General features: G+C 44.9%; 1 protein-coding gene across 5 annotated transcripts in view; it reads right to left on the reverse strand.

The window, feature by feature from the left end:
- Positions 1–21985, reverse strand: part of meis2a (Meis homeobox 2a) — a 79742-nt gene that overhangs the window by 16118 nt on the left and 41639 nt on the right. For all 5 annotated transcript variants that reach the window (XM_083925009.1, XM_083925010.1, XM_083925008.1 and 2 more), the window contains exon 9: positions 8962–9038. In XM_083925009.1, coding sequence (XP_083781135.1) covers positions 8962–9038 — 77 coding nt within the window. The remainder of the gene's footprint in view (positions 1–8961; positions 9039–21985) is intronic.

Here is a 21985-nt window from a genome sequence, read left to right on the forward strand (position 1 = left end):
GTGACAGCCTGAAATAAATACAACAATCTCACAAAAGTCACATTCAATTCATCTAACACTGCAGGATATGGTCCTTGAATATAAGCCTGTGGACTGAGTGATTCTTCCTCATGCAGATGACCCCATTCTAAAAAATGTTTTACTTTTAAGGTTAAGATTAAAATATGCCGAAACCAGAGATGAGTTTCACATTGATGTATGCTATTATTTCATAAAAAATGAACTTTCTAACAAATGGCAGGTGGATAATTTAGGAGACTTGCTATTTCTTCGCCTCGAACCTGTGAGAAAAAGAAAAAAAAGAAAAATAACTCTCAGTTTAACAAGGAGATGATAAAGCAGATATGTCTTGGGGGGGCTACAGGCAGACGCCCTCCGCCCTCCCTCCTTGCTGCACATGCCCATGGAATCTCCCAATTGAAACATCATTGCCGATAATGGGAGGAATAAATATTCATAAGGATGGGTAGTGAGAAACCCTAGATTAGGGTAATGTACTCCTCATTGTTCTTCCTGTTTCCTTTATCCAGCTCTTCCCCTGTATATCTGCATCTTGTTATGCATGTAATAGTGTTGGCTTATGGTGACTAATTCCTCCAGCTACCTCTGATAACTTCATCAAAGCATTTGTGTGTTTGTGAGTGCGTGGAGAAAACGTGCCGGCAAGATGCACCGTTTATTTCTCACCTCTACCAAATTGCTAATTACAGGGTTTGATATCTCCAAGATTTTGGGCCACGGTCTAATTAAGATTGGGCTGGGTTTTTTTTTTGAGAGGCCCTGTGGATGCCTCCCTCCTTGCCTTTCCCTCCCCTTCTCTGTTTGGCACTGACTCCACTGATATCTCATCCATAACAGGCCTGAACTGGGGCAATGCATGGCTTAAACAAACAAAGGGCTATATTGATTTATAGGGTCTTCCATGATGTGCTTATTGGCCTGCACCTCAAAGCCACATAGCACACTGGGCCATGAATCACAGCGTCAGGAAATGCAACAACGACAACAGGTAAGAATAATACACTGGAGCATTGTTAAGGATGTCATTACAACTCTCTTATTCTCTAATATCCAAAAACACTCACTCTCATTGTGTCTTAAAGGAGGGGGAGGGAGGTCAGTGGAGGCTATTTAAAATGTGACACCATGCAAAGATAGACGCTTATTTACCTGCTGTTACTGTATATCAACACACAGGGATAGAGGGAATGCAAAGAGTGAAAGACGGAGGTAAGGGGAAAGAGAGAAAGAGAAAGAGTGAGAGAACAAGCATGCCTGGACAGAGAGAAAATACCTTCTAGAGGTTCATAGAGTTTAAAGAGCTCAGTCAAAGAAGGAGCTCCTGTCCTCATTGGCTCCAACACACACACACACACACACGCGCGCACACACACACACACACACACACACACACACACACACACACACACACACACACACACACACACACACACACACACACACACACACACACACACACACACACACACACACACACACACACACACACAGCCTCAAGGCCATTCTGTTACACCTGGTCACCTTTATCCTTTTTAGTCCCCCGCACCCTCACCCCTCCTTCCAAACACACACACCATGCACCCAAACACATAGAGAATGTTCAGCACACCGAACACATCACATAGAAACACATAGCAGCACCCTGTGGATAACACGCAGCTCCTCTGGCTATCTCCCTCAGCAGATAAAACTAATTATTCCAAATCTACTCAGGTTGTCTGATCCTCTGGGGCCTCAGTTTAAATCTCTCTCTCTCTCCCCCCTGTTAGTGACAATGCCTCTCTCTCAGTCATAAGCCACAAAAAGACCAAGAATCCGTTCCAACTGACCTCCAGAGTAAAAACATAAACAGAGTGAGTAGCCATAAAGACACACATAGCAACTGAAAGACACATATTTCTTTGTGAAAACAGACCATCCAAACAACTAGCGGACTGACCCGAAGTTAGACTTTTTCTTAAAAATGCACCACTACAACACTAATCAAAACCATTACAAAAAAAAAAGAAAAAAGCAGTGATCAAGCCTGGTACGCTAAACAACTTTGAAAAATCACAAAAAAACGCATGACATCATCTAGCGTACAATCCAAAGGACTTATGCACCTATTCACACGCCTAGTCCCTCTGTTGGCATTTGCCGCTGGCACCCATGTCAGGCTTTAGAGCTAAATAACAGGCCAATATCCCAGGCTTTCCAGCTGCACGCCCTGAAAGCCCATGGAGAAACCATTCGTCCCAATGAGCTCTAAAGGCAAATGGAAGCTCATAAACAGAGACTTGACTGTATAGACTTTGCATTTTATCTTTCAGCAGTTTCCCCTTTTATGGGCCAGGGACCCCTATAACAGGGGGAGGAAGGGAGGGATGAGCGAGATGGGAGGATGGCAGGGAGAGTAAGGATGACAGTATGGATGTTAAGAAAGAAGACGCCGGCGGAAAGAGGAGAAGAATAAGAATGAGGTACAGGTTGGCAGAATGAGACAGAGGAGAACTGGGGTCACAAATCTTGCTGCTATTCTAGTACGTGACATCTTCGCTCGTTTGCGACTGCTCATTAACAAACAATACTGCTGTGAAATTGGTTTAATGACAAAGTAATAAAATTGCTATTCTGCTCACAGATGGCCTCAGGCACAGGGAGATTCTGGCAGGCTTACTGTGGCTGCCCGTGTGCATTAAGCTGCTTGTTCAGGAAAGCAGCATCCTACACTTTCTTTCTCACTATCACCAACCTTTTTTTTCTTTTTAAGGTCTTTCTCTTCTCGCAAATGAAATAAATTAACCTACTTTCTTCCTGTGTATTCTCCTTGAATTCTCCCTCTCCCACAGCCTCACCCTCTTGCTCTCTCTTCCCTCTCTCTCTCTCTGGTGTATTCTCTCTCTATCTCTCTCCAGTTCTCACCCCTAGTACAGAAATTACCATCTTAAAATAAGAAAAGGGGGCTCGCCCACGCAAACGCAGCTCAACTTCATTTCGAACGCAGAGCCCTTGTTATTAAACGACCCACCAATAAAACCAAGCCGTTGAGGAATAAAAGAGCCAAAAGGAGCAGAGAAGTACAAAGACCTCCCTCCTCCCATCTCTCTCTCTCTCTCTCTCTCTCTCTCTCTCTCTCTCTCTCTCTCTCTCAGTCTCTCTCTCTCTTTCCCTCTAATGCTTTCTCTGTAATGCCTCTTTCAGCTCTCTATCTTGCCTCGTCTGGCTTCGTTCTTCTTGTATGCCGTCTTTGCTGGGAGAATTCCACAGCCTTGGAGAGTCTTGGGCTTGTAATGGGAAAACAAGTAAAAAAAAAGCGTTCATTTTTGTACATGATAGCCTGACATTGCCATTTTTTTTTTTAAAGCACCACCTGCTTTTCATTACTCTATACTCACAAAGAGGTGGGCACTGGGCTGCTCCATGGCCACGGTGGGTGTCCATGCCATGCTGTATGACCCAATGTGCCCCGGGTGCCTGACAAATTGGGAGTGGGCCCTGTTAATCACATTCAGCGTTTCAACAGCGGCATGTGCTCGTGTATTCACACGCAGCGCATATACTGTACTGCAAATGCACACATAAACTCCGTAGCGCACATTAGCATCAGCTGTTCAAGACTACCGTGGCTTATCCTGTAAGTATGGCATGTGTCTAGATTGCACCGTAAACAGATATTTGGATCAGTAACAACTCCGGAACAAAATGAAAACCAAAATGAAATCTACCCCAACAGGGCGTCTGCTCTATTTTACTCTGCCAATAAAGCAAAATATGTTTCTCTCTCCGAAACAGATAAAGTGGGATTATTATTACAGCATCAAGAAAGCAGCCGGATCAAATGAACTTGTGGGTAGGGGGTGTTGGTAGGGGGGCTGGCACTTGGGATCTGACAACAGAGTCAATTCTGCTAATTAACTGCCAATTAGCGGTCCCTAAATGAGAGGGATCATGATGCCTGCGTTGGCAGCGCCCCGATAGTCTCTCTCTCCCTCTCACATATACACACGGTCGCGCACACAGACACACCAGAGTGATACACACACATAAACACACACACAGCCACATCCTCTCCACACTCCAACTGTATATTTAGAAAGCCAGGGGCATAAGATGGCCACTGCAGTCAGGAGTCCCTGGTTGCAGCCAAAAAAAGGCCTGACATTTCCATCTGGGTCAAAGTTAGATAGATAACCAGCAACTTCAGTGAACTAGCCCACCAATGTGGAAGAAACGAGGAGACAAAAAAGTAAGGAATAGGCAGTGATGAGAGGGGAAAAGGGACCTCAAAAGCCTCTGTGTGAGATTCATAAGACTTAAAAAGAATGTGGAAAAAAAGAGGCGGCTGGGCCAGTTTCATAGCTTCATTTTACATTTGGAAAATATTAGTTATTATTTTGCATTTCATAATGGACTCGCCCGCCAAACCAAAGGATCATAAAAAATCATAAAAGCCAGTGTTTCTAAGTGTCTCATTGGACTGTGGAATGGGGAATGGAAAATGCTTTGCTAAGTACAGTTACAAATTTGGCTTTGTTTTTTCACTTTCTTGTTCTCAGACACTACAAACAAATGTGCTTGTTAATAGCACTTTGCATGTGAACCTGCAGTATGGCTTCTATGTACATGTGTGGGGTGATTATACCTTTGAGAAGTCTGCAGGGATACATGAAAGGGAGAGAGAGGGGAAAACTGAGGATCTGAATTGGAATGAGGATCGTGCCATGAAGAGAGCTACAGAGCAGTCACAGCTAAACTCAGTTTACCTGCATGCTGTGCTACAGCAGGATGCAATCTGGATTATATGTACATAGATAGGTGTATGAGTGTAATGACCTTTCCACCTCTCTTTTTGGCTCCTATTTTATCTATCCCACATGCACACCTGTCTTCTACGGCCATTGACCAGACCTGTTTAAAATGCAATTTTGGTAGTGTATTTTTATAGTTTACTCTACAGTTGCTCAGTCTCAAAACAATGGGATTAAATATCTAAATAGGTGATATGATGAATGTGGTGTTTGTCCTCCTGATGAGTAGGGATTCTCAAGAAAGACTAAAAACAAAAAACCATCAGTGCACCAGACTCTGCCCTGAATGACCGAAGAGATTTAGCTTATTTCATCTCATCAGTGGGCACAGGCGGCATGGCGCCGTCGTCTGGCGGATATCCTTCCCTTATCATGTGACCTGTGCTCCGACAGGGGGCAAAGGTTGGCTGCGATCCGCCCCTGTGTCTTAATAACTCACTCATTGTATTCCTTTCTGCCGCTAATTAGAGCCTCTCTCCTGTGTGTGTGTGTGTGTGTGTGTGTGTGTGTGTGTGTGTGTGTGTGTGTGTGTGTGTGTGTGTGTGTGTGTGTGTGTGTGTGTGTCTATGCATGTATTCCCCCCTGGGCTGTAGAGAGGAGACAGAGAAGTAAAAATAGAGTGTGGCTTAGTGCCCTCTTTATTGTTATTAGTGCTCCAGTGGCACAGCAGTCAGTCATCATAGATGCCAAGAACTGACATATTCGCTCGCTGACTTGCTCTGCCTCTCTCTCCTCTCGCTCTTGCTCTCTCTCCTCTCTCTCTCTCTCTCTCTACCGTGGAAATGACCAACTGGCTGTCTGTGAGATGAGGGAATAATGAGGGGACGATTTCCTTCCTTTTTTTAGATGCAGTTTCTCTCAGTCATCTGTCATCGGCGTCATCTCTCAGGCCCCTTTAATAACCCTGTGTGTGTGCATGTGTGTGTGCATGTGTGTGTGCGTGTGTGTGTGTGTGTGTGTGTGTGTGTGTGTGTGTGTGTGTGTGCATTGCTGCAGCGGTAAATAACGGCAGGATAGTTGGTGTGCGTGTTTATGGCAGTGAGCGAGGGCACATCGCGCTGGGTCTGACGCTGAGACATGAAAGGATTCGGTCAGGCCCCATTTAGCCCAGACTGATAGCAGGGCACCAAGAGCTGCTGAGGCAGGCATATATACTGCTAGATACTGTAAACTGTGAACGCTTCTTCCGCTTATAGTCTGCCATTTCACCTACTTCGCTATCCCAGAAAGCCATGTGTGACATGGCCCTCACCTTTTCCCACAATCTTAAACAAATGCAATTACATGTCAGACCACTCCCCGATTCTGTTAGCATGACGCCAGTTGTCTCAAAAGTGGCCAGAGCAAACACACTACCTAATGGTCAACTAATGGTGTCCTGACAAACTGTACACACATATCTCTGAACATACACAGTGAGTCCCATTAGTAATAATGTGTACATGCACGCACACACACACACACACACACACACACACACACACACACACACACACACACACACACACATACACACACACGCACAGACTATACTATGGACTGCTCAACACCAGCGCACTGAGATTATGGACTTTAACCTCTTCCTTTGTTCCTTATTAACATCAGACAGCTAATGAGGTGTGGGCTACAAACAGGTGAGGCTGCCAGCTGATGATAAAGAACCAGGTTGTGTATCTTCTGTGTTACAGAGACAAAAGGTGTTAAACCAGCTGGGAGTGGTCTACTATTTGTTGTGTTTTGTGTGTGTACAGGTGAGCTGCAGGTAAACGTACAGGGAGGTGTCAGTCGGAGGGTATGATTCAGGGAGGTTTGATGGGGCAAGTGGGGAGAAAGCGAGGTGCACTGTCTATTGACTGTCACACAGAGCACCCTTGTGCCCTCGCTGGGCTTGCGATTGTGCCGGCGGACAAAGCCCTGATTCAGCACATCCTTTCCCCGAGGGAGAGCTCTGGAAACCGAAGACGGCGGCAATCCCCTCCCTTTCCCCCCACTCATCCTCTGCTTCTGTCTCTCCCTCCCTCTGTCTCTATCTCCCTCTCCCTCTCTCTTTGGCCAGCAACGTGGCAGCGGCCATGCATCAAAGGGAACTACAGAACAATGCAAGAGGCCAGCCAGGAATTTGAAGAGCTTTTTTTTTTTTTTTTTTTTTAATAAACAGGAATTTCATATGGCAGAGTTCTGTCATATCCTGGGTGGACCATCTTAGCAGCCACTGGAACCAGAAACCAAAGAGGAAAAAGCAAGGGCACAACCCAAACAAAGCGATATTTAACTGTAACTCCCTGCCCTGCCTGGTTAAGCACATCGAGGGGAAAGAAAACTTCAGCATCCTCTCACTGTCTCATCTTTCCCTCAATGTAAAAGATCCAATAATGTGGCAGCATCTGCAGGCGAGTTGACAACACCCAGAATGTACCCGAAGATAGACCGGCAGAGTCTAAGCCTCTGTAATGGCTTTATTTGTGAAAATTGATTCCTGTTTTTGTTAACATGGCTGGTGTGACATTAATACACAGCTCCATGACCACCTATGTGTATATGTATGTGTATGTGTATGTGTATGTGTATGTGTATGTGTATGTGTATGTGTATGTGTATGTGTAAGTGCGTATGGAAACAGGGTTTAGGAGGATGTTACCCAGCATGAGATTCTTTCAGACCTCTTTATAAATGGATCTGAGACATTTCAGTGCCAGGCTTGGATTTCATGGCCTCTGAGAAGGCAGGGACTCTTCCTATATCTATCTCTGTCTCTGTCTATTTCTCTCGCTCTCTCTCTCCTTGCAGGTTTGCACACTATTTCTGCATTAATCACCATGACACAGGCAAGGCAACTCAATTTTCTGCTCCTGTAGGTAAGGTGCGTGGCGTCCCGAAACGGTGGCACGAGGCATGAAACAGGCAAGCAGGGGCTAATCTTTGGTTACTGGTGTAATTGAAATGCTATCCACACTGTAGGGTGCATTAAAGTCTGATAACAGCGGTTCCTGTGGCCAATTTAAGTAGCTTGACTTCCCTTGGCTAGAAGGGAATAAAGAAAAGGGTGAGGGAGAGAGAGAGAGACAGACAGAATGAGAGAGAGTATGTCAGGATGGAGGGGGGGAGGACCAGGGAGGGGGCTGATAGATAAGGCCGACAAACCAGGCTAATTCTCTAGGCATGTTTCTCATTGTGATCCAGGAAAAATGAGAAAAAAAATGTATCACAGAACCAAAAAATCAATTGACCCTCGGGTGGCTTGTCAGGCTGCGAGTCTGATAAACCTAAAAGCTTCGTTAATGTCGGCCTGCCTGTACCCAACAGATAGAGCACTTTGTAAATGAACCCGCTTTGATAAATATATTAAGGAAAGCTGTGAATAAAAGGCACAGACTTGTCATTTGTAAATAGAACCCCCGCTACATGGAATTAGAATGATAAAATGGGGTTCCATATAATTAAGTTTGTGTAAGACCTGAAATCCGTGCAAATACCTTGCCGGAAATTTGAAAGGAAGCTGTCAGTTCAATTAATCTGAACATCACCCTGAGAATGTACTGAACAAAATTAAGCTGCAGATAAAACCTGGGCTAGTATTTTGATAAGTAATTCCTGTATCATTTCTTTGCTTCTGTGATCATTTTATTTAATCCACCACCCCCAGTTATGTGCTAAGCCATCTACAAAGGCCGTGCTGGCCAGGCCACCAAAAACCTTAATCCACCATATAGCTTGTGTAAAATGAGGAGGGGGTGGAAGGCAGTTTTGCCTTTTGTGGGGGCATCAGTGGCGGTGCTAGGTATGGTTTTTTTGGATGAAGGGGTGGGGTAGGTGTTGGGGGCTGTAAGAGTAGCTTATGATCTCTGCCTTTCTCCCTTAAATATATCCCACTGAATACATGTGCATCAAACCACAAAGACCACGGACTTAGCCGCAGAACACTTTGCCGATAACACCGGTACATCCTGGTAGCTTACATGTAATAATGTTACAAAGGTTGTCTGTGTGTATATCAATGTGTGCACATCCGTGTGTGTCTATATGGGATGGGGTGGGCTGTACATAAACGGTTTTCACACTTGGCGGGGAGAGGGAGGTGAAAGCTTTTGAAAATGAAAGGCAGAGTGATGCTGGTGGTGGAGATAGGGCGAGAGAAAAAATCTTGACTCACCAGTTGTTTACTTGTAAGATGGTGAGGCCTGTGTCTTGGGCTAGCTGCTTCTTCTGCTCTTCGGAAGGGTATGGGTGCTGCAGGAGCAAACAGAGAGAAACACACACAAATGAGCCACCTTGACATACAGATTAACATAAATATTCACGTATGTAAGCACTCATAAAGGCAAGCACTGAAAGGGATCGCATGCTCCTAGTCAAGTTCCTGGCTGCTGCTTATTACTGTATGTATTCAATATGTTCCCGTGTTTGTTGTATTGTGTAACCCAAGGCTGCACCTTTTCATGACCTCCAACCAAACCCTACTCCTCCCTTGAACTGTATAGACATTCATGGCTTACACGTGTCCACCCACACACCAACACACACACACACACACACACACACACACACACACACACACACACACACACACACACACACACACACACACAAACACAATTGAGTGTTAAACCTGCCAGAGCTTGCCGAACAAGTTTGTCAAAACTGTCAACTGTGATAACCCCCTTCCCTATCCCCACTCCGCCCACACGCAAACAACATATAGTGTACAAACCGAACATAAACACCACATACAGGAAACAGAAATACATGCTGACAGACAAGACTTTCAAGTAGGCCTCACGCAGATACTGTGGTGTCTGAGAATCCTTTTATAATACCAAGCAACAGTATGAGTGGGTGCAGATTTGCAGTACATTTCTCTTTCTTTGAATGTCTGACATGTATCCTGGTGGTGGCTTTTTCATAGAGAGCAGCTGAATCCAGACTAATGCTAAAAGAATAGAATGCTGTGAAATCTCCTCGCCAAGATTTTTACCTGAAAATGTAATTCCGCGACCGGGGCTGCAATGATACTATTTGTGTCAGGTCCAATCTAGAGAACATGGGCTGATATAAATGGCAGACCTTGGGCTGCCTTGCTCCCCCTGGGCTTGCTATGAAGCATGACAAAACAACAGTGATCGCCGGTGACAGATGTCTTTAAGGGCCAGATTAGGAGTCGGGGCGCACGCAAACGAAACAAATGGGACACTATGTGTTTCATTTCAGCCACTATAGGCAGAGAGCGTGCATGCACAGAGTTACACATTCACACGTGCACAGGCATGTTCAAACACATATGCACACAAACAAATATTCATTCATAGACATGACACCTGCAAATCACAACACACAAAAATTCCTTTTAAAAACTGACACTTAAATCCGCTTCATTAACCCACATTCTTCCCGTCCAGGGGAAAAACCCCTTTAGCTTCATACCATTTTTGTTTTAAGCTCCACATTTATTGAGAAAGCAAATTTCCTGAAGCTGGTAATGCCTGCCTGGCTCGTGTTAATTGAATTCAATTTGAACTTGAAATGATAACAGTTGCTCAAGAACAATTTTCTCATTTACTGCTGAAATAATTGATGTAAGTGAGGTTTCATATCAGCAGAGAGGACGATTCCTCCTTTCAGGTAGCACTGCCTGTCTCAATGTGGTCTGTTTTAATTAAAGGAGGGATGAAAAAAAATGGTTTGAGGAATGTGCTCAATTAATAACAAACAAGGCTGAGATTGGACAAATAATGAATCCCGGCTGGAGAGAGGGATTACTCTGATTTGTACTTGTGTACGTAGTCGCTTTTAATATGCTAAAATTATTAACAAAGGAAAGATGATAATGCTTGCATAGGAATACATTTTTTGATTGCCAGGTGCTGACATTTCCTTGGCTAGGGAAGACAGAGCAATGTCTATTTGTTACCGTGTGTGTGTGTGTGTGTGTGTGTGTGTGTGTGTGTGTGTGGTGTGTGTGTGTGTGCTCAGCAGAATGCAACAGATATACATATCTACATCCGACAACAACATGTAATAAGAGTACAGCATCTCTTTCCCTCCCCCGTACACTCCTGGGCTTCCTAGACGTTTTCACATTAGCTATGACCTCGGTCACGAACAAAACATGCTCGCAAATATAACAGGACACACACTCCCTCCCACTCTTTTGTCATGCACGCACAATTCATAAACATATACACAAATTGAGACATAGTTGAAGATGATGTGGCATGGAGGTGTAGGAAGAGGAGCAGCCTAAATTGGAAATGGGAGTGGGTCATTTACATTGTATTAAGGCTTCCTCAGCCTCTCAAGCTTAGACCGGGTCATCAATCGCCTACTGTCAGCCAGAGCGCGCTTTAGCTCGGTGATAAATACACCAGCCAGCGGCATAGCTCGTCCAGCAGCCACCGCGTAATGAATGGTTTGAACAAACAAGAAAGATGTCTCATCAAGGAGAGTGGGGATGTTAAAGCCCCCCTCGCACACAAAACCCCTGAGTAAGGAGATTTACTCTGACCACAGACACGACACTAAAAAAAATCCTATTTCGTTCATCTCATTTCCCTCTCCTTGCCTCCCTGTGTCCGACTGCATCGCTCCCCTGCAACCCTAAGACTTGCATGCACTTGCAGATATGTACAACCATTCCTCATCCTTAACTCTCTCTCTCTCTCTCTCTCTCTCTCTCTCTCTCTCTCTCTCTCTCTCTCTCTCGCCTTTCTTGCCGGCTCCCCTCCCTAACACACACATACTTTTTTATGGCTGCCACTGCAGGCCACCCACACTTTACGTTGTGGCAGCTTTCCTTAAAGCATGGCGCTCACGGACGTGAGAAATAAGTCAGCATGGTGGGTCTAGCGGTTACAAGGTTGCAGCAGCCGTGAAATTGGAGAACTGCTATTTAGACCTCTGAGTAACCTCTTAATGTTAATTGCCTCAGTAAAAAAAAAAAAAATGTTAGTAAATCAACCAATGAGCACAAAAAAAAAACATGAAAAGTAAGTAAACGTGAATTGAATTGGTGAATACATATTAAACAGAGTGTTAAATCTGTTCTAATGTGTTTGTTCCTGGATATGTCCTTCCCTACCCTCAGGAGAGACAGTATGACATGGTTGTTTAATGGATGAAACACAAACACGGAGCAAGATCAAAGATGGTATTGATAATCTCCCCACTAGCTTTGGATCCGCTCAATATGTTCAGTTAAAAACACCAAGGCCAATATCCTTAAAAGAGGATTGACCGCAAAACGTAAAACAGCAAGTCTATAAATAATTAGAGGCTGAAATGAGCAGCTTCAATTTGTTGTCAGGGCTGTGCCGGATCGAAAACAGCTCTGTTAATTATGCTAAAGCAGGTTAATGGCAAAAGGGTGCACTATCCTGATGCACACATGTCCAACTTCTATAATCGGACCTGAAAAGGCACAGCCAAACATCAACACAAACACATAAACCCATACGCAGGTGGATCACATTCTGCCAGTCATTGAGAATCATGTGTGTGTGATGGCTAAATTACAGGGTGTGATGTGTTCTGTGCTCTCTGATAGTGCTCGATGTAATGGCCCCTGTGGTTGCTGAACATTACAGGCTGAGGTGGCTCCATCATCTGCTGTGTACAGTCCTTAACCTCTCCTGAGCCCCAGCTTGGCATTTCACCATATACAATAACCACCCGACTGCTGGACCAGTCTTACTTCACACCTTCCTTTCCACTCGGATTCTGATCTACTCATTCAACATCCAGCTTACTATATATCAAATTCATACTCTCCTGACACCCATTCACTGCCGTCATCAAACCCTACAGCCCGCTCATTATTCTGACCGTTCCATGCAACCCTCACTGCTTTTCCCACTCTGCCCCTTTCTCTCTGCTCACCGAACCTACAGCCCCCCTTGCCTGAGCCACTGGTGGACCCCATTGATGAATGACATCATCAGCGTGTGACATGACTTATAGAGCCAGGTCACAAGGTCGCAGTGACTTGCAAACCTATTCCATGCTAATGACTCCCAGGAAATCACAGGCCATTGGCTGTTTACCCTTTTGCCGTGGCAGCGCAGGGGATTTGTTGATGATAATTTGTGTGATTTAGCTCCCAGCTATTTGGTTACTTGGACAGGGTTGTATTAGATCATCTGCATATATAGTCTTTTTCTTATTTGTTTTGAAGTATTAGACTTAAAGTGTCAGATGCTAAATAGAAATAATTCTATATATAATACCTTGTTTGCATAATAATACTTTTATGTTGGGAGCATTTGATGGGCTTCAGTGTTAGTTTGTGTCTAGTTTTACAGCAATATTGTATCCCAGTATTTCCTTTCATATATGCCTTCCTCACATTGATTGGTATCTTATTTGTTTTTAATCAAAGCGACTGAAGGATGATAATATTATTCACTGTCAGAAATAAAACGCAATCAAATATAAGAGTGGCATTTTAATATGGATTTTGCATTGAGCCGGGGTAAGATTGGCACATTTTAAATATCAAGTTGCCGTTGTTAATAATGCTACAATTGGCTTCTTTGACAAATGACAATGAGATTGAATGCATATCGGCATTACCGGGAGATCAAACAGATATGACAAATAAATCCAATAGGAGTTTTTCAAATCAATCACGAGTGTTTACTATGCACAGAGCAATATCTGGCTTTTTAGCTGCAGTTTCCTGACAGATTTTGTGGTTTATATCAAAGCATTCAGGTAATTACATCCGTCTGTAAACATCAAATAGATTGACGAGTGACAATTAAAAAACGTAGAGCTTCATATTGACAATGTGACAATTTCCTTTTTTAAATTACAGTAAAAAACGGCAAAGAATTATTTGTATCAACCATGAAGAGTTAAAATTATACGTAATGGTGCTTTGTGATTTGAATTATCAATAGGATGTATTTAATCAATTCTGAACTAATGTCTGGTTTGTTCTCATACTTAGATGAGCCCAAAGGATTGCTGGTTGCAGTGTGTGTAAACTACAAATTTATAATTGTATTCTCTTTCCATCACTATCTTGATAACTATCTCAATTTTGATCTCTACGCTCAACTATATCTTTATCTCCATTGCTCTCTCTCTATCCTTCTGTCTCTCTGTGTGCTTTCTGGCAGGTGGAGGTGGGAGGCTTTTTTTGCTATTTGTTTTATTTTACTAGGAACTACACTGCTTCCTGACAACAGTCTGAAAACAGTCAAGAATGCCACATGACTCAATGACTCAACCCGGCTGCTCTCCTTTTCTCTCTCCCTTCCTTTATTGTGCGCACACAGACACACACACACACACACACACACACACACACACACACACACACACACACACACACACACACACACACGGATAGAGCCAACTTATAAACAGAACTCACATGATGCCAACCTACAAAACCGCACACACTGCATGCCAACCTCTGATAACAGCAAATGGAAGTACAGCCGTATCTACACCTCACACGATCTGCATTCAGAACATACCACTACACTTCTGTCTCTCTCTCTTTCTCACTCCAGACTCCATCGCTTCCACAATAAGTATAAGGGCTCTCAGCGGACTGCCCTCTGACAGTAAAACAGTGATGATTGCAAATACAAGGCGGACTGGCGAGGCCTGCAGCATCTATTACAGAGCAAAAGGGCCCCTAGTCTGTCTGTCTGCCTCTCTGACCGGCTGGCTGGCTGTTTGGTTGGCAGTGTATCAGTACTACTACTGCTGTTGCTGCTGCCATGGCCCGCCACAACAATCGCTGGCTAGGCTCCTGAAGCCAGCTCCTGGACTGGAGCCAGCAGCGTGTTTGCTCTACACCATTAATTTATGTTCACTGGAGATGGTGCAAGGTTGTAGAGAAGCTCTACAGCATAACTGCCCTGCTCGCCTGCCAAGCTACAGTAACAGTAAAGTGGATGAGGGGAGTCAGAGGGAGTGAGGTATGAATGGAGCGATAAGGGTGAGGAAGGAGCCCTGGAGGATATGCGAGATATAGGCATCTGATTGTACAAAGCTCTATGAGGCTAAATAGCAATCACTCCCACACAATCCCAATGCACCTCCAGACTTAGCAGATCGAATCGACTGACGAAAGAGAGATGTTTTAGGGGAACGTTTCCAAATGCTATCATGCATAATCATAGTGAGGTATCACCTTTATCCAATAAAGATAATAAAACTGTGTTCATTATCCATGCAGAAATCAGCAAAATACTCCCAAATGAGAATCTGCTGAGCTCAACCCATAGATCTATTGGAGTTTGCCAACAGTTATGTACACAAACTGTGTGTGTGCTCGGTTGTGGACCTGGTCTCATTTGTGGCCTGCAGCCATAGAGATGCACGTATTTAATCGTCAGATCGAGTTCATGGCTTCTTTTTCCACCACACGGCTGCCCCTCCGCTTTCAAGAGGAGGAATATGATCCCTCCATCCTTACAGTGGGGGCCTCATCTCCTCTCAGTCTCTCCCTCTCTCTCTCTCTCTCTCATTTCTGTTGATCTCTCCTTCTCCTGCCATACTCCATAGGCCCCAGCAGCTATCCCTTTCTCGCTACACGCTAACCCGTCTGGCCTCGTCTCGTATCTTCTTCACTCCACCTCTTTCTCCTCTCTTCTCATCTCGTCCCCCTCTTTCAAAGTTTCCGCTCAAGCTTTAAGCCAGGTCCTAGAGGGCAGGAATTTGGCCTGGTTTTTCAGACCAGTCTGTTAGCTTTGTTGTGGTAACTGCCTGCTCTGGGGCACCCGGCTCTGTTCTGCTCTGCTCTACAGCTCGCCTAATGTCAACACACAGCCACGCTCACTACTCGCTCTCGAGAACTCTTTAAAACATCTTGTTGCAATGGCTACAGCTAAACCAAACGATCAGCCTCCTACAGAGGGTTCTAAAAAAGATTTGGCATTAAATAGGGTAGATTTATTTTAATTCTCTAAAAATTAACCTCCTGTTCTTTTATCCTCTATGAGGTTGCATGTTGTGAGTGTGAGGTGATTGGCCTCCTGTCTTTGCGAGGGACTTTTAGGGCCTATAAGCAGATCATTAGAGGCCTGGTGGGCCTGTCAAAGCAGAAGACCAACCCACATTGCCTACACTGGACAGCCTCGTATCAACACCACTTGTCACTGTTGCCAGTCATAAAGTCACTGGGAGCACATGCTATAGCCAAAGTGTAGTGAACAAGCTAAGCCTCTGAATAAACACTGGCACTGGTTTGATGATGTATGTACACATTGGAAAATAAGCAATACTTTTCTATACTGACTAACTTTTGGCCTAAGAACACCTCTAACATGAGGGGAGTAAAAAATTCAGTTCCTATAATTTCAAATGTTTCTTTGCTTCCAAAATTACCGCAACTACCTCCAGATAAATGTTCTACATCATATAAGTCTAGGTTGTTAGACACTATTCAGGCATACTCAAGCTTACAGGTCACTTTACAGAACTGCTGCACAGGGGGCAAGACAGTAAATCACTTACAGCCTGTTGATAACGTCTGTTGGGAAAAGGACTTAATATTAACATACAGGGTCTCTTTAAGATTGTCCTCCTCCTCTATTGTGTTCTGTGGACTTTGTTTAACTTCTTAAGTTTAAGTAAAGTGGGGCTGATCTTCAATTGAAATAGAAACAAATTCATTTGTGGAGAGATGGGCAGACTGAGGGAGAGAAAAGGGGGTGTGTTCGCGCTTCAAATAGAAGCTTCTGAGAGTTTCCACTTGACGGTTCTCCCTTTCATTGTGCATTAACTTAATGAGCATAAGTATTCAAATACACAACCAAGACCTCTTTTAGCTCTCCCCCTCTTTCTTTCTATTCTCTCCCTCTGTTCCTTTAAGACTCCACATTCTCCAGAGAAAGGCCAGTACATTCTAATAGCGAGCCTTAGGACACAACAACAAGAGCACAACCACTTACAGAGGACAAACAAGAAACCCCCGGGGCCAGCTATGGAATGTCAAGCCAATTTGGAAGATATCATAGGACATTTGTAATGTCAATTTTTTTTTCAGGTCAAAAATCAAAGGCAAACATGTTGGGTAACATTTGTCCATTACAGTGAAGGCAGGAACACCCCCTCCCCCACCAAAAAACAGCTGCAGGGGACACTTCCTGTTTGCTAATGATGCTAAATGTGTTCAAGTCAACCATGTCAAATTTTCTCTCCCTCTGAATGGACAGCTGGGGTGGAAAGAAAGAGAGATTTTCTCTTCTCTCGTCCACTATCTTCCCTTTCCTCCATCCTCTGCCAGCGAGAGAAGCTCTCTGGGCCTGTGACAGACAGACACTTCAGATCATGTCCCTGTCAGTGAGACAGAGGAGCATAGCTGATGGTAACCAAAGGTGCATTCATCTGAGATCACAAGCACTTCCATGGAACAAAGCCAGCCAAGCCCTGATCAGTCACCACCCCGTCCCTACCTGTTGTGTCTGTTCTTTTACTGAATACCGTTTTTGCCTCTCAGAAATGCACGTCTTCTGAGCTCCGCTTTCATCTAAGGGTGCATGACTCAAGGAGATATCTCCTGTCATTTCTCAACACCCAGGGGCGGCTGGCTGCATGGGGCTGTGTGGACTGACAAATGCCCTCAGGATCTTTCACTTTCTCAATGTTCCTCAAAGCAGAGTCGACATGTGATGTGGAGTTAAAATGCCTTTGTGAAGTGCCGCCAAAAAAAAAAAGAGAAGAGAAAAGAAGTGAACAAGTGGTAAGGCAGGGATATAGCTTTTAGACCTGGTTAATAGCAGCAGATCTTTAAGTGCATTCTTCCATCCTCTCCCTCTCTCTCCTTGTAGTGCTCTTAGGCTCAATCCTGCCCGGGGGCCGAGGTGACCTTTGACCTGGCTGGCCTGCCTAGCTACAGCCCTCTCGTTTGTTAGGGGCTTTATCCACTGACAAAGCAGGCAGGAAGTTGGCAGCCACCCAGCAGCCCCATGGGAGGATGACCATCAGCTAGCTCAGCTTACCGCTTATTACAGGATGGTGGGGAGCATGTGTTTGTGTGTGTGTCTGTGTGGTGTGTGTGTGCCCTTGTGCTTGCATGTGTACTTATTCTGTATGTGTGCATGCATGCTTGTTTATAAGCAGACTTGTGCATGTGCAACTGCATGGATGTTTGACTTGCACATTTGCGCTTCCATGCACATGTCTATAAGAGCAACGAAATCAGAGATGTGGCTGACCTTTTTTTTTTGCGTGGCAGCAATTTTTCACTATGCTAGCTAATGACACGCAAAGAATAAGCCTGGAAGCTACGGACGTCCCTGTCTCCAAGCTAACCCGATCAGCTACGCATGTTAGCAACAATCAGGCAACCTTCCAGCCGCTGGACTCAGGGGACCCCAGCACACTTCAGTCTCTTTCTCGCTCTCCACTCTTTCTCTCCTCTCCTCCTCCTCTCTGCAGCCTGTTCATCAGAGCGCTCAGAACAGCTCACTAAAACATTATATCATAAGACACTCCAGTTTCACTCTCGCCACTCCATAAAAGTCAGGTAATTCATACTTCATTTATATACCTTCCCATTAATAAAGCTGATGAACTTTTACTCCTTAAATCTAATGGGCCATTTTGCCGTGACTGCCAGCGCTTGCCTTTTTTCTCCGTTTCTTTCTATCGGCCTCTCCCCTTCCTTCTACTCTCTTCTAATCCGCAGCCACTCAGCTGCTGCTCACGTACAGTGTTTTATGGATGAAGAAAGAAAGAGAAGGATTTAGAGATTTTTGAGGCTTTTGGCTGACCTCTGTCACAGAAAAGCAGTGACACGTACCATATGGTGATTTGTCTGAGCTTTTGGTGTTTCTCATTCTTTCTCTCTACCTGGGTCTCTATCTGGGTGCAACACAGGGTCATTGACCTCTGGGCCTAAAGCAAGGCACGATGGCTCCCCAGTTCGGAGGCTGTTGACAAGCGTCTGTGTTCTTTTCATCAACTCGTTGAACCACCCCCCCTACCCCTTCCCTTCACAGGAATGTAACACAACCGCTCACTGAGGTAACCCAAGCCCCTCCCCTCTCCCATCCTTCATTTACAGAAAGAAAGAGAGACAGAGAGAGAGAAAGAGAGTGAAAGCAAGACCAACTGGGGTGTTGGACAGCTGTCCCCCATCTCCTCCAACTAACTCTTGCTCCCTCTCTATTTCTCTTCCTTTCTTTAGATTTGCTTCTAGACAACTGCCTGTGGAATAATTAATGATGCAATTGAGCTGAGGAGAGGACTCCCGACCAGCAGGGGCCGTTCCTGAATGCCTGGGTAGCCGTTTTATGGAAGACCGGAAAATAGAAAGAGAGAAAGACAGAGAGAAAGACATAAAACAGTCAAACTGTGAGAAAAAGAGACTGTTAATAGTCTGTTCCCCCAACAAGACTTAACGCAGTCTTCCTCTCTGTTTTCGTCCCCTCTAGTATAATCCTCCAACCCCCATCCCCCCTCTCCTCTATCCTGATGGCAGGATTGGGGGGCCTGACCTGTCTGGTGATTGATGGTAATGTCTCAGGAAGTCATTTTCCCCGACAGCACCCCGCCGCCTTTCACCAGGCCTGGTGCAGAGGTGAGCCCATCACATGGACGCTTTTAACTCTTTGCTCACTAGCTGCCCAGGTCTCTCTGACCCATCTATCTCACGCACCCTCATCCCCACACCCTCCACACTGCACCCTACGCCAATCACCAACTCTGAGCCCCCCTACTTCTGACACCATGGCAGGAGTGAGAAAGTCGGTGACGTAAGATTAAAAAAGTCTGCGGAACAGTCAACACAAGGGTATCTTGGCAAAAAAACACAGGCCATCTTGAAGTGGATCTGCCAAGTGGCCCCTAATTCAGGTTGCTGGGGATGGATCCCCACAACTCCATTACTGTCAGCGCTTACCACCTCCATTATGGCAATTAGGACATGGTTCCAACACTAGGAATGCTTTGCTATGCTCTAGAATTGCTAACATCTGCCGCGTCTCCGCTCCATGTGTCAGAGTAGAGTTGTCTTTTCTTAAACACACATCTTTTTACAGTCACACTCTCCACTCTCTGTTCTCTTTTTTCTTCCTCATTCTTCAATGCTGCTCTCTACATTTATTTTCTTAATTCGACTCTTTCGACTTCGACGAAACTGTGCCTTAAAGAGATCCCTCTCTGTTTGAGTCCAAATAACCTAAAATGATCCGTGAAGAGCCTTGCGGTTCCCTTTTTCAATAGGCTTCATTAGTTTTTAATATCTAGTCAAGGAATGGAAGGGAAAATGGCATGGAGATAATCAATGGAAAGGGACTGGTAGCCTATTAATCTCCCCCAAAGGATTGTGGGTTAATACACGCTCTTGCATAGGCAAACATGGCTGTGTGGTGAACACATCTATCTGCCTGGATGGGCTACTTAATGAAACAGCCAGCGTTTGGCTGCTGAGATGGATGTCGTTCCCTCAGTGAAAAATGAGTTCTCCCTCTCCCACTACGCAAAGCCACACATGATAGGGCTCCATTCAATTCACTGGAGACCTGACTGTGTCCCCCTGTGAGAGCAGCTTAAACAATAAGGGTGCAGGGGCAGGACAGGCAACGCATGGCCACTAGAGCAAGTCTTCATGGAGATCATATCAGGGAATCCTAATGTGAACAAGAGGCTGACTGATCTGGGAATGAGAGAAGACGGAGTAAGACTAGAAGAGCAGTAGTACAGTAGGCAGATAAAGAAGAACAAGGGAGGATAGACACAAAGGCTGAGCCACCTGGGATAGATAAGCAGACTCAATGTGTGTGAGTGACAGTGTTTGTTAGGGAAAACTTTGGTACGTGTGTACCAGATTGTATACATGTGTGTGTGCGTGCATATACAAGCATTCTTGTCATTTGCCAGGACATGTGTGCTCGTGTGTGTGTGTGTGTGTGTGTGTGTGTGTTTGTGCGTGTGTGTGTGTGTGTCTGTGTGTGTCTGCCTGTGTGTCTGCGTGTGTATTCTGACAGTGTCGGAGGTGACCCCTGGTCAGGGAGTCCTGTAACAGGAGCTCACCTCCGGTTCTGCAAGCTCTCCTCTCAGTGTGCTAAACAGCCACCTGAAGACAGGATTAGCCATTGTGACCCGGCCCTAGAGGTAACCGAGATACACCTCCGGGGACAGACATGAAACACACACTGTCACGTGTTTGCAGAGACAGGGCCATGTTGGAGGAGGCGGACACTGAGGAAGATAGAGGTTAAGAAAAGGTTGTAACAGGTGGTGGCAGGGATTTTAAGAGCAAACAGGACGCCTATAAGAGGATGAATGCAAGTAGGATACAGTATAATGTCGAGCAATCTAAGGTGAAGGTGTCAGCGGTGTTTACTGTTGTCTAACACAAACAAAGAATCAGAGCATAAGAGGATTGGGCGACCTAACTCGGTGCCTTGGGGTAGCTGAGATTTGTGCCTGCATGGAAATTGACGCCTGTCAGCCTGTCTGTGACTCAACTCTGACAGTATGCATGCATGTGTGTTTTTGTGTGCACATACAAGTGTGCGTGCTGTGCTGTGACAAATGAGCTGTGCTTAATTTGTGACTGATTATGTGGGCTGCTGGTGCCCTAAACCCCTTTGAACTTGTAATTGCCCCCGGTTTCAGTAATGAACATTAAGGAGGATTCAGAAATCTGTGGCTAATTACACATGTGCCCCCCTTTTTCATTTCTCCATCTTCAGGCTGGATGAGAAAGAGGAAAAGGAGGAGCACGAGGAGTAGTGGTAGGAGGATGAGAGCCAAGGAGGAGGTTCTGGGTTGGGAGGCATACACTACTGTTGTCACCCTCTTTATCTAAATAATTGTACAAGCTGGTTTATAGGCTTTAGAGAGGCGCTTTGTGTATCAGTCGCTGCACCCCTGGGTGCAGTGACTGACTAGCTTTCCCCATGATCAATATTCAGATAGATTCACATCTGGAGCCAAGGCCTGCTCTGCTTTGATTTGGATTTATATATATATATATTTTTTTATTTGATTTTCTTTCTTTGATTCCCTTCTTCCTCCATCCATCTGTTTTTTCTTATTAGCATGTGGTACAGCTATTTCTGACACAGGGGTAGCTATCTATCACACAAGCTCATTTGTATAGCCTTACATGATCTCAGGAAGATGTGGCTGCAGAGAAATTCAAAGTGAACGAGATCGGCTCTATGTGGAGAACAGACACTCACGACCACAGCTCAATATGCGAGGCAGAA

Source organism: Echiichthys vipera (genome assembly GCF_963691815.1).
Source record: "Echiichthys vipera genome assembly, chromosome: 12".
Lineage (NCBI taxonomy): Eukaryota > Metazoa > Chordata > Actinopteri > Perciformes > Trachinidae > Echiichthys > Echiichthys vipera.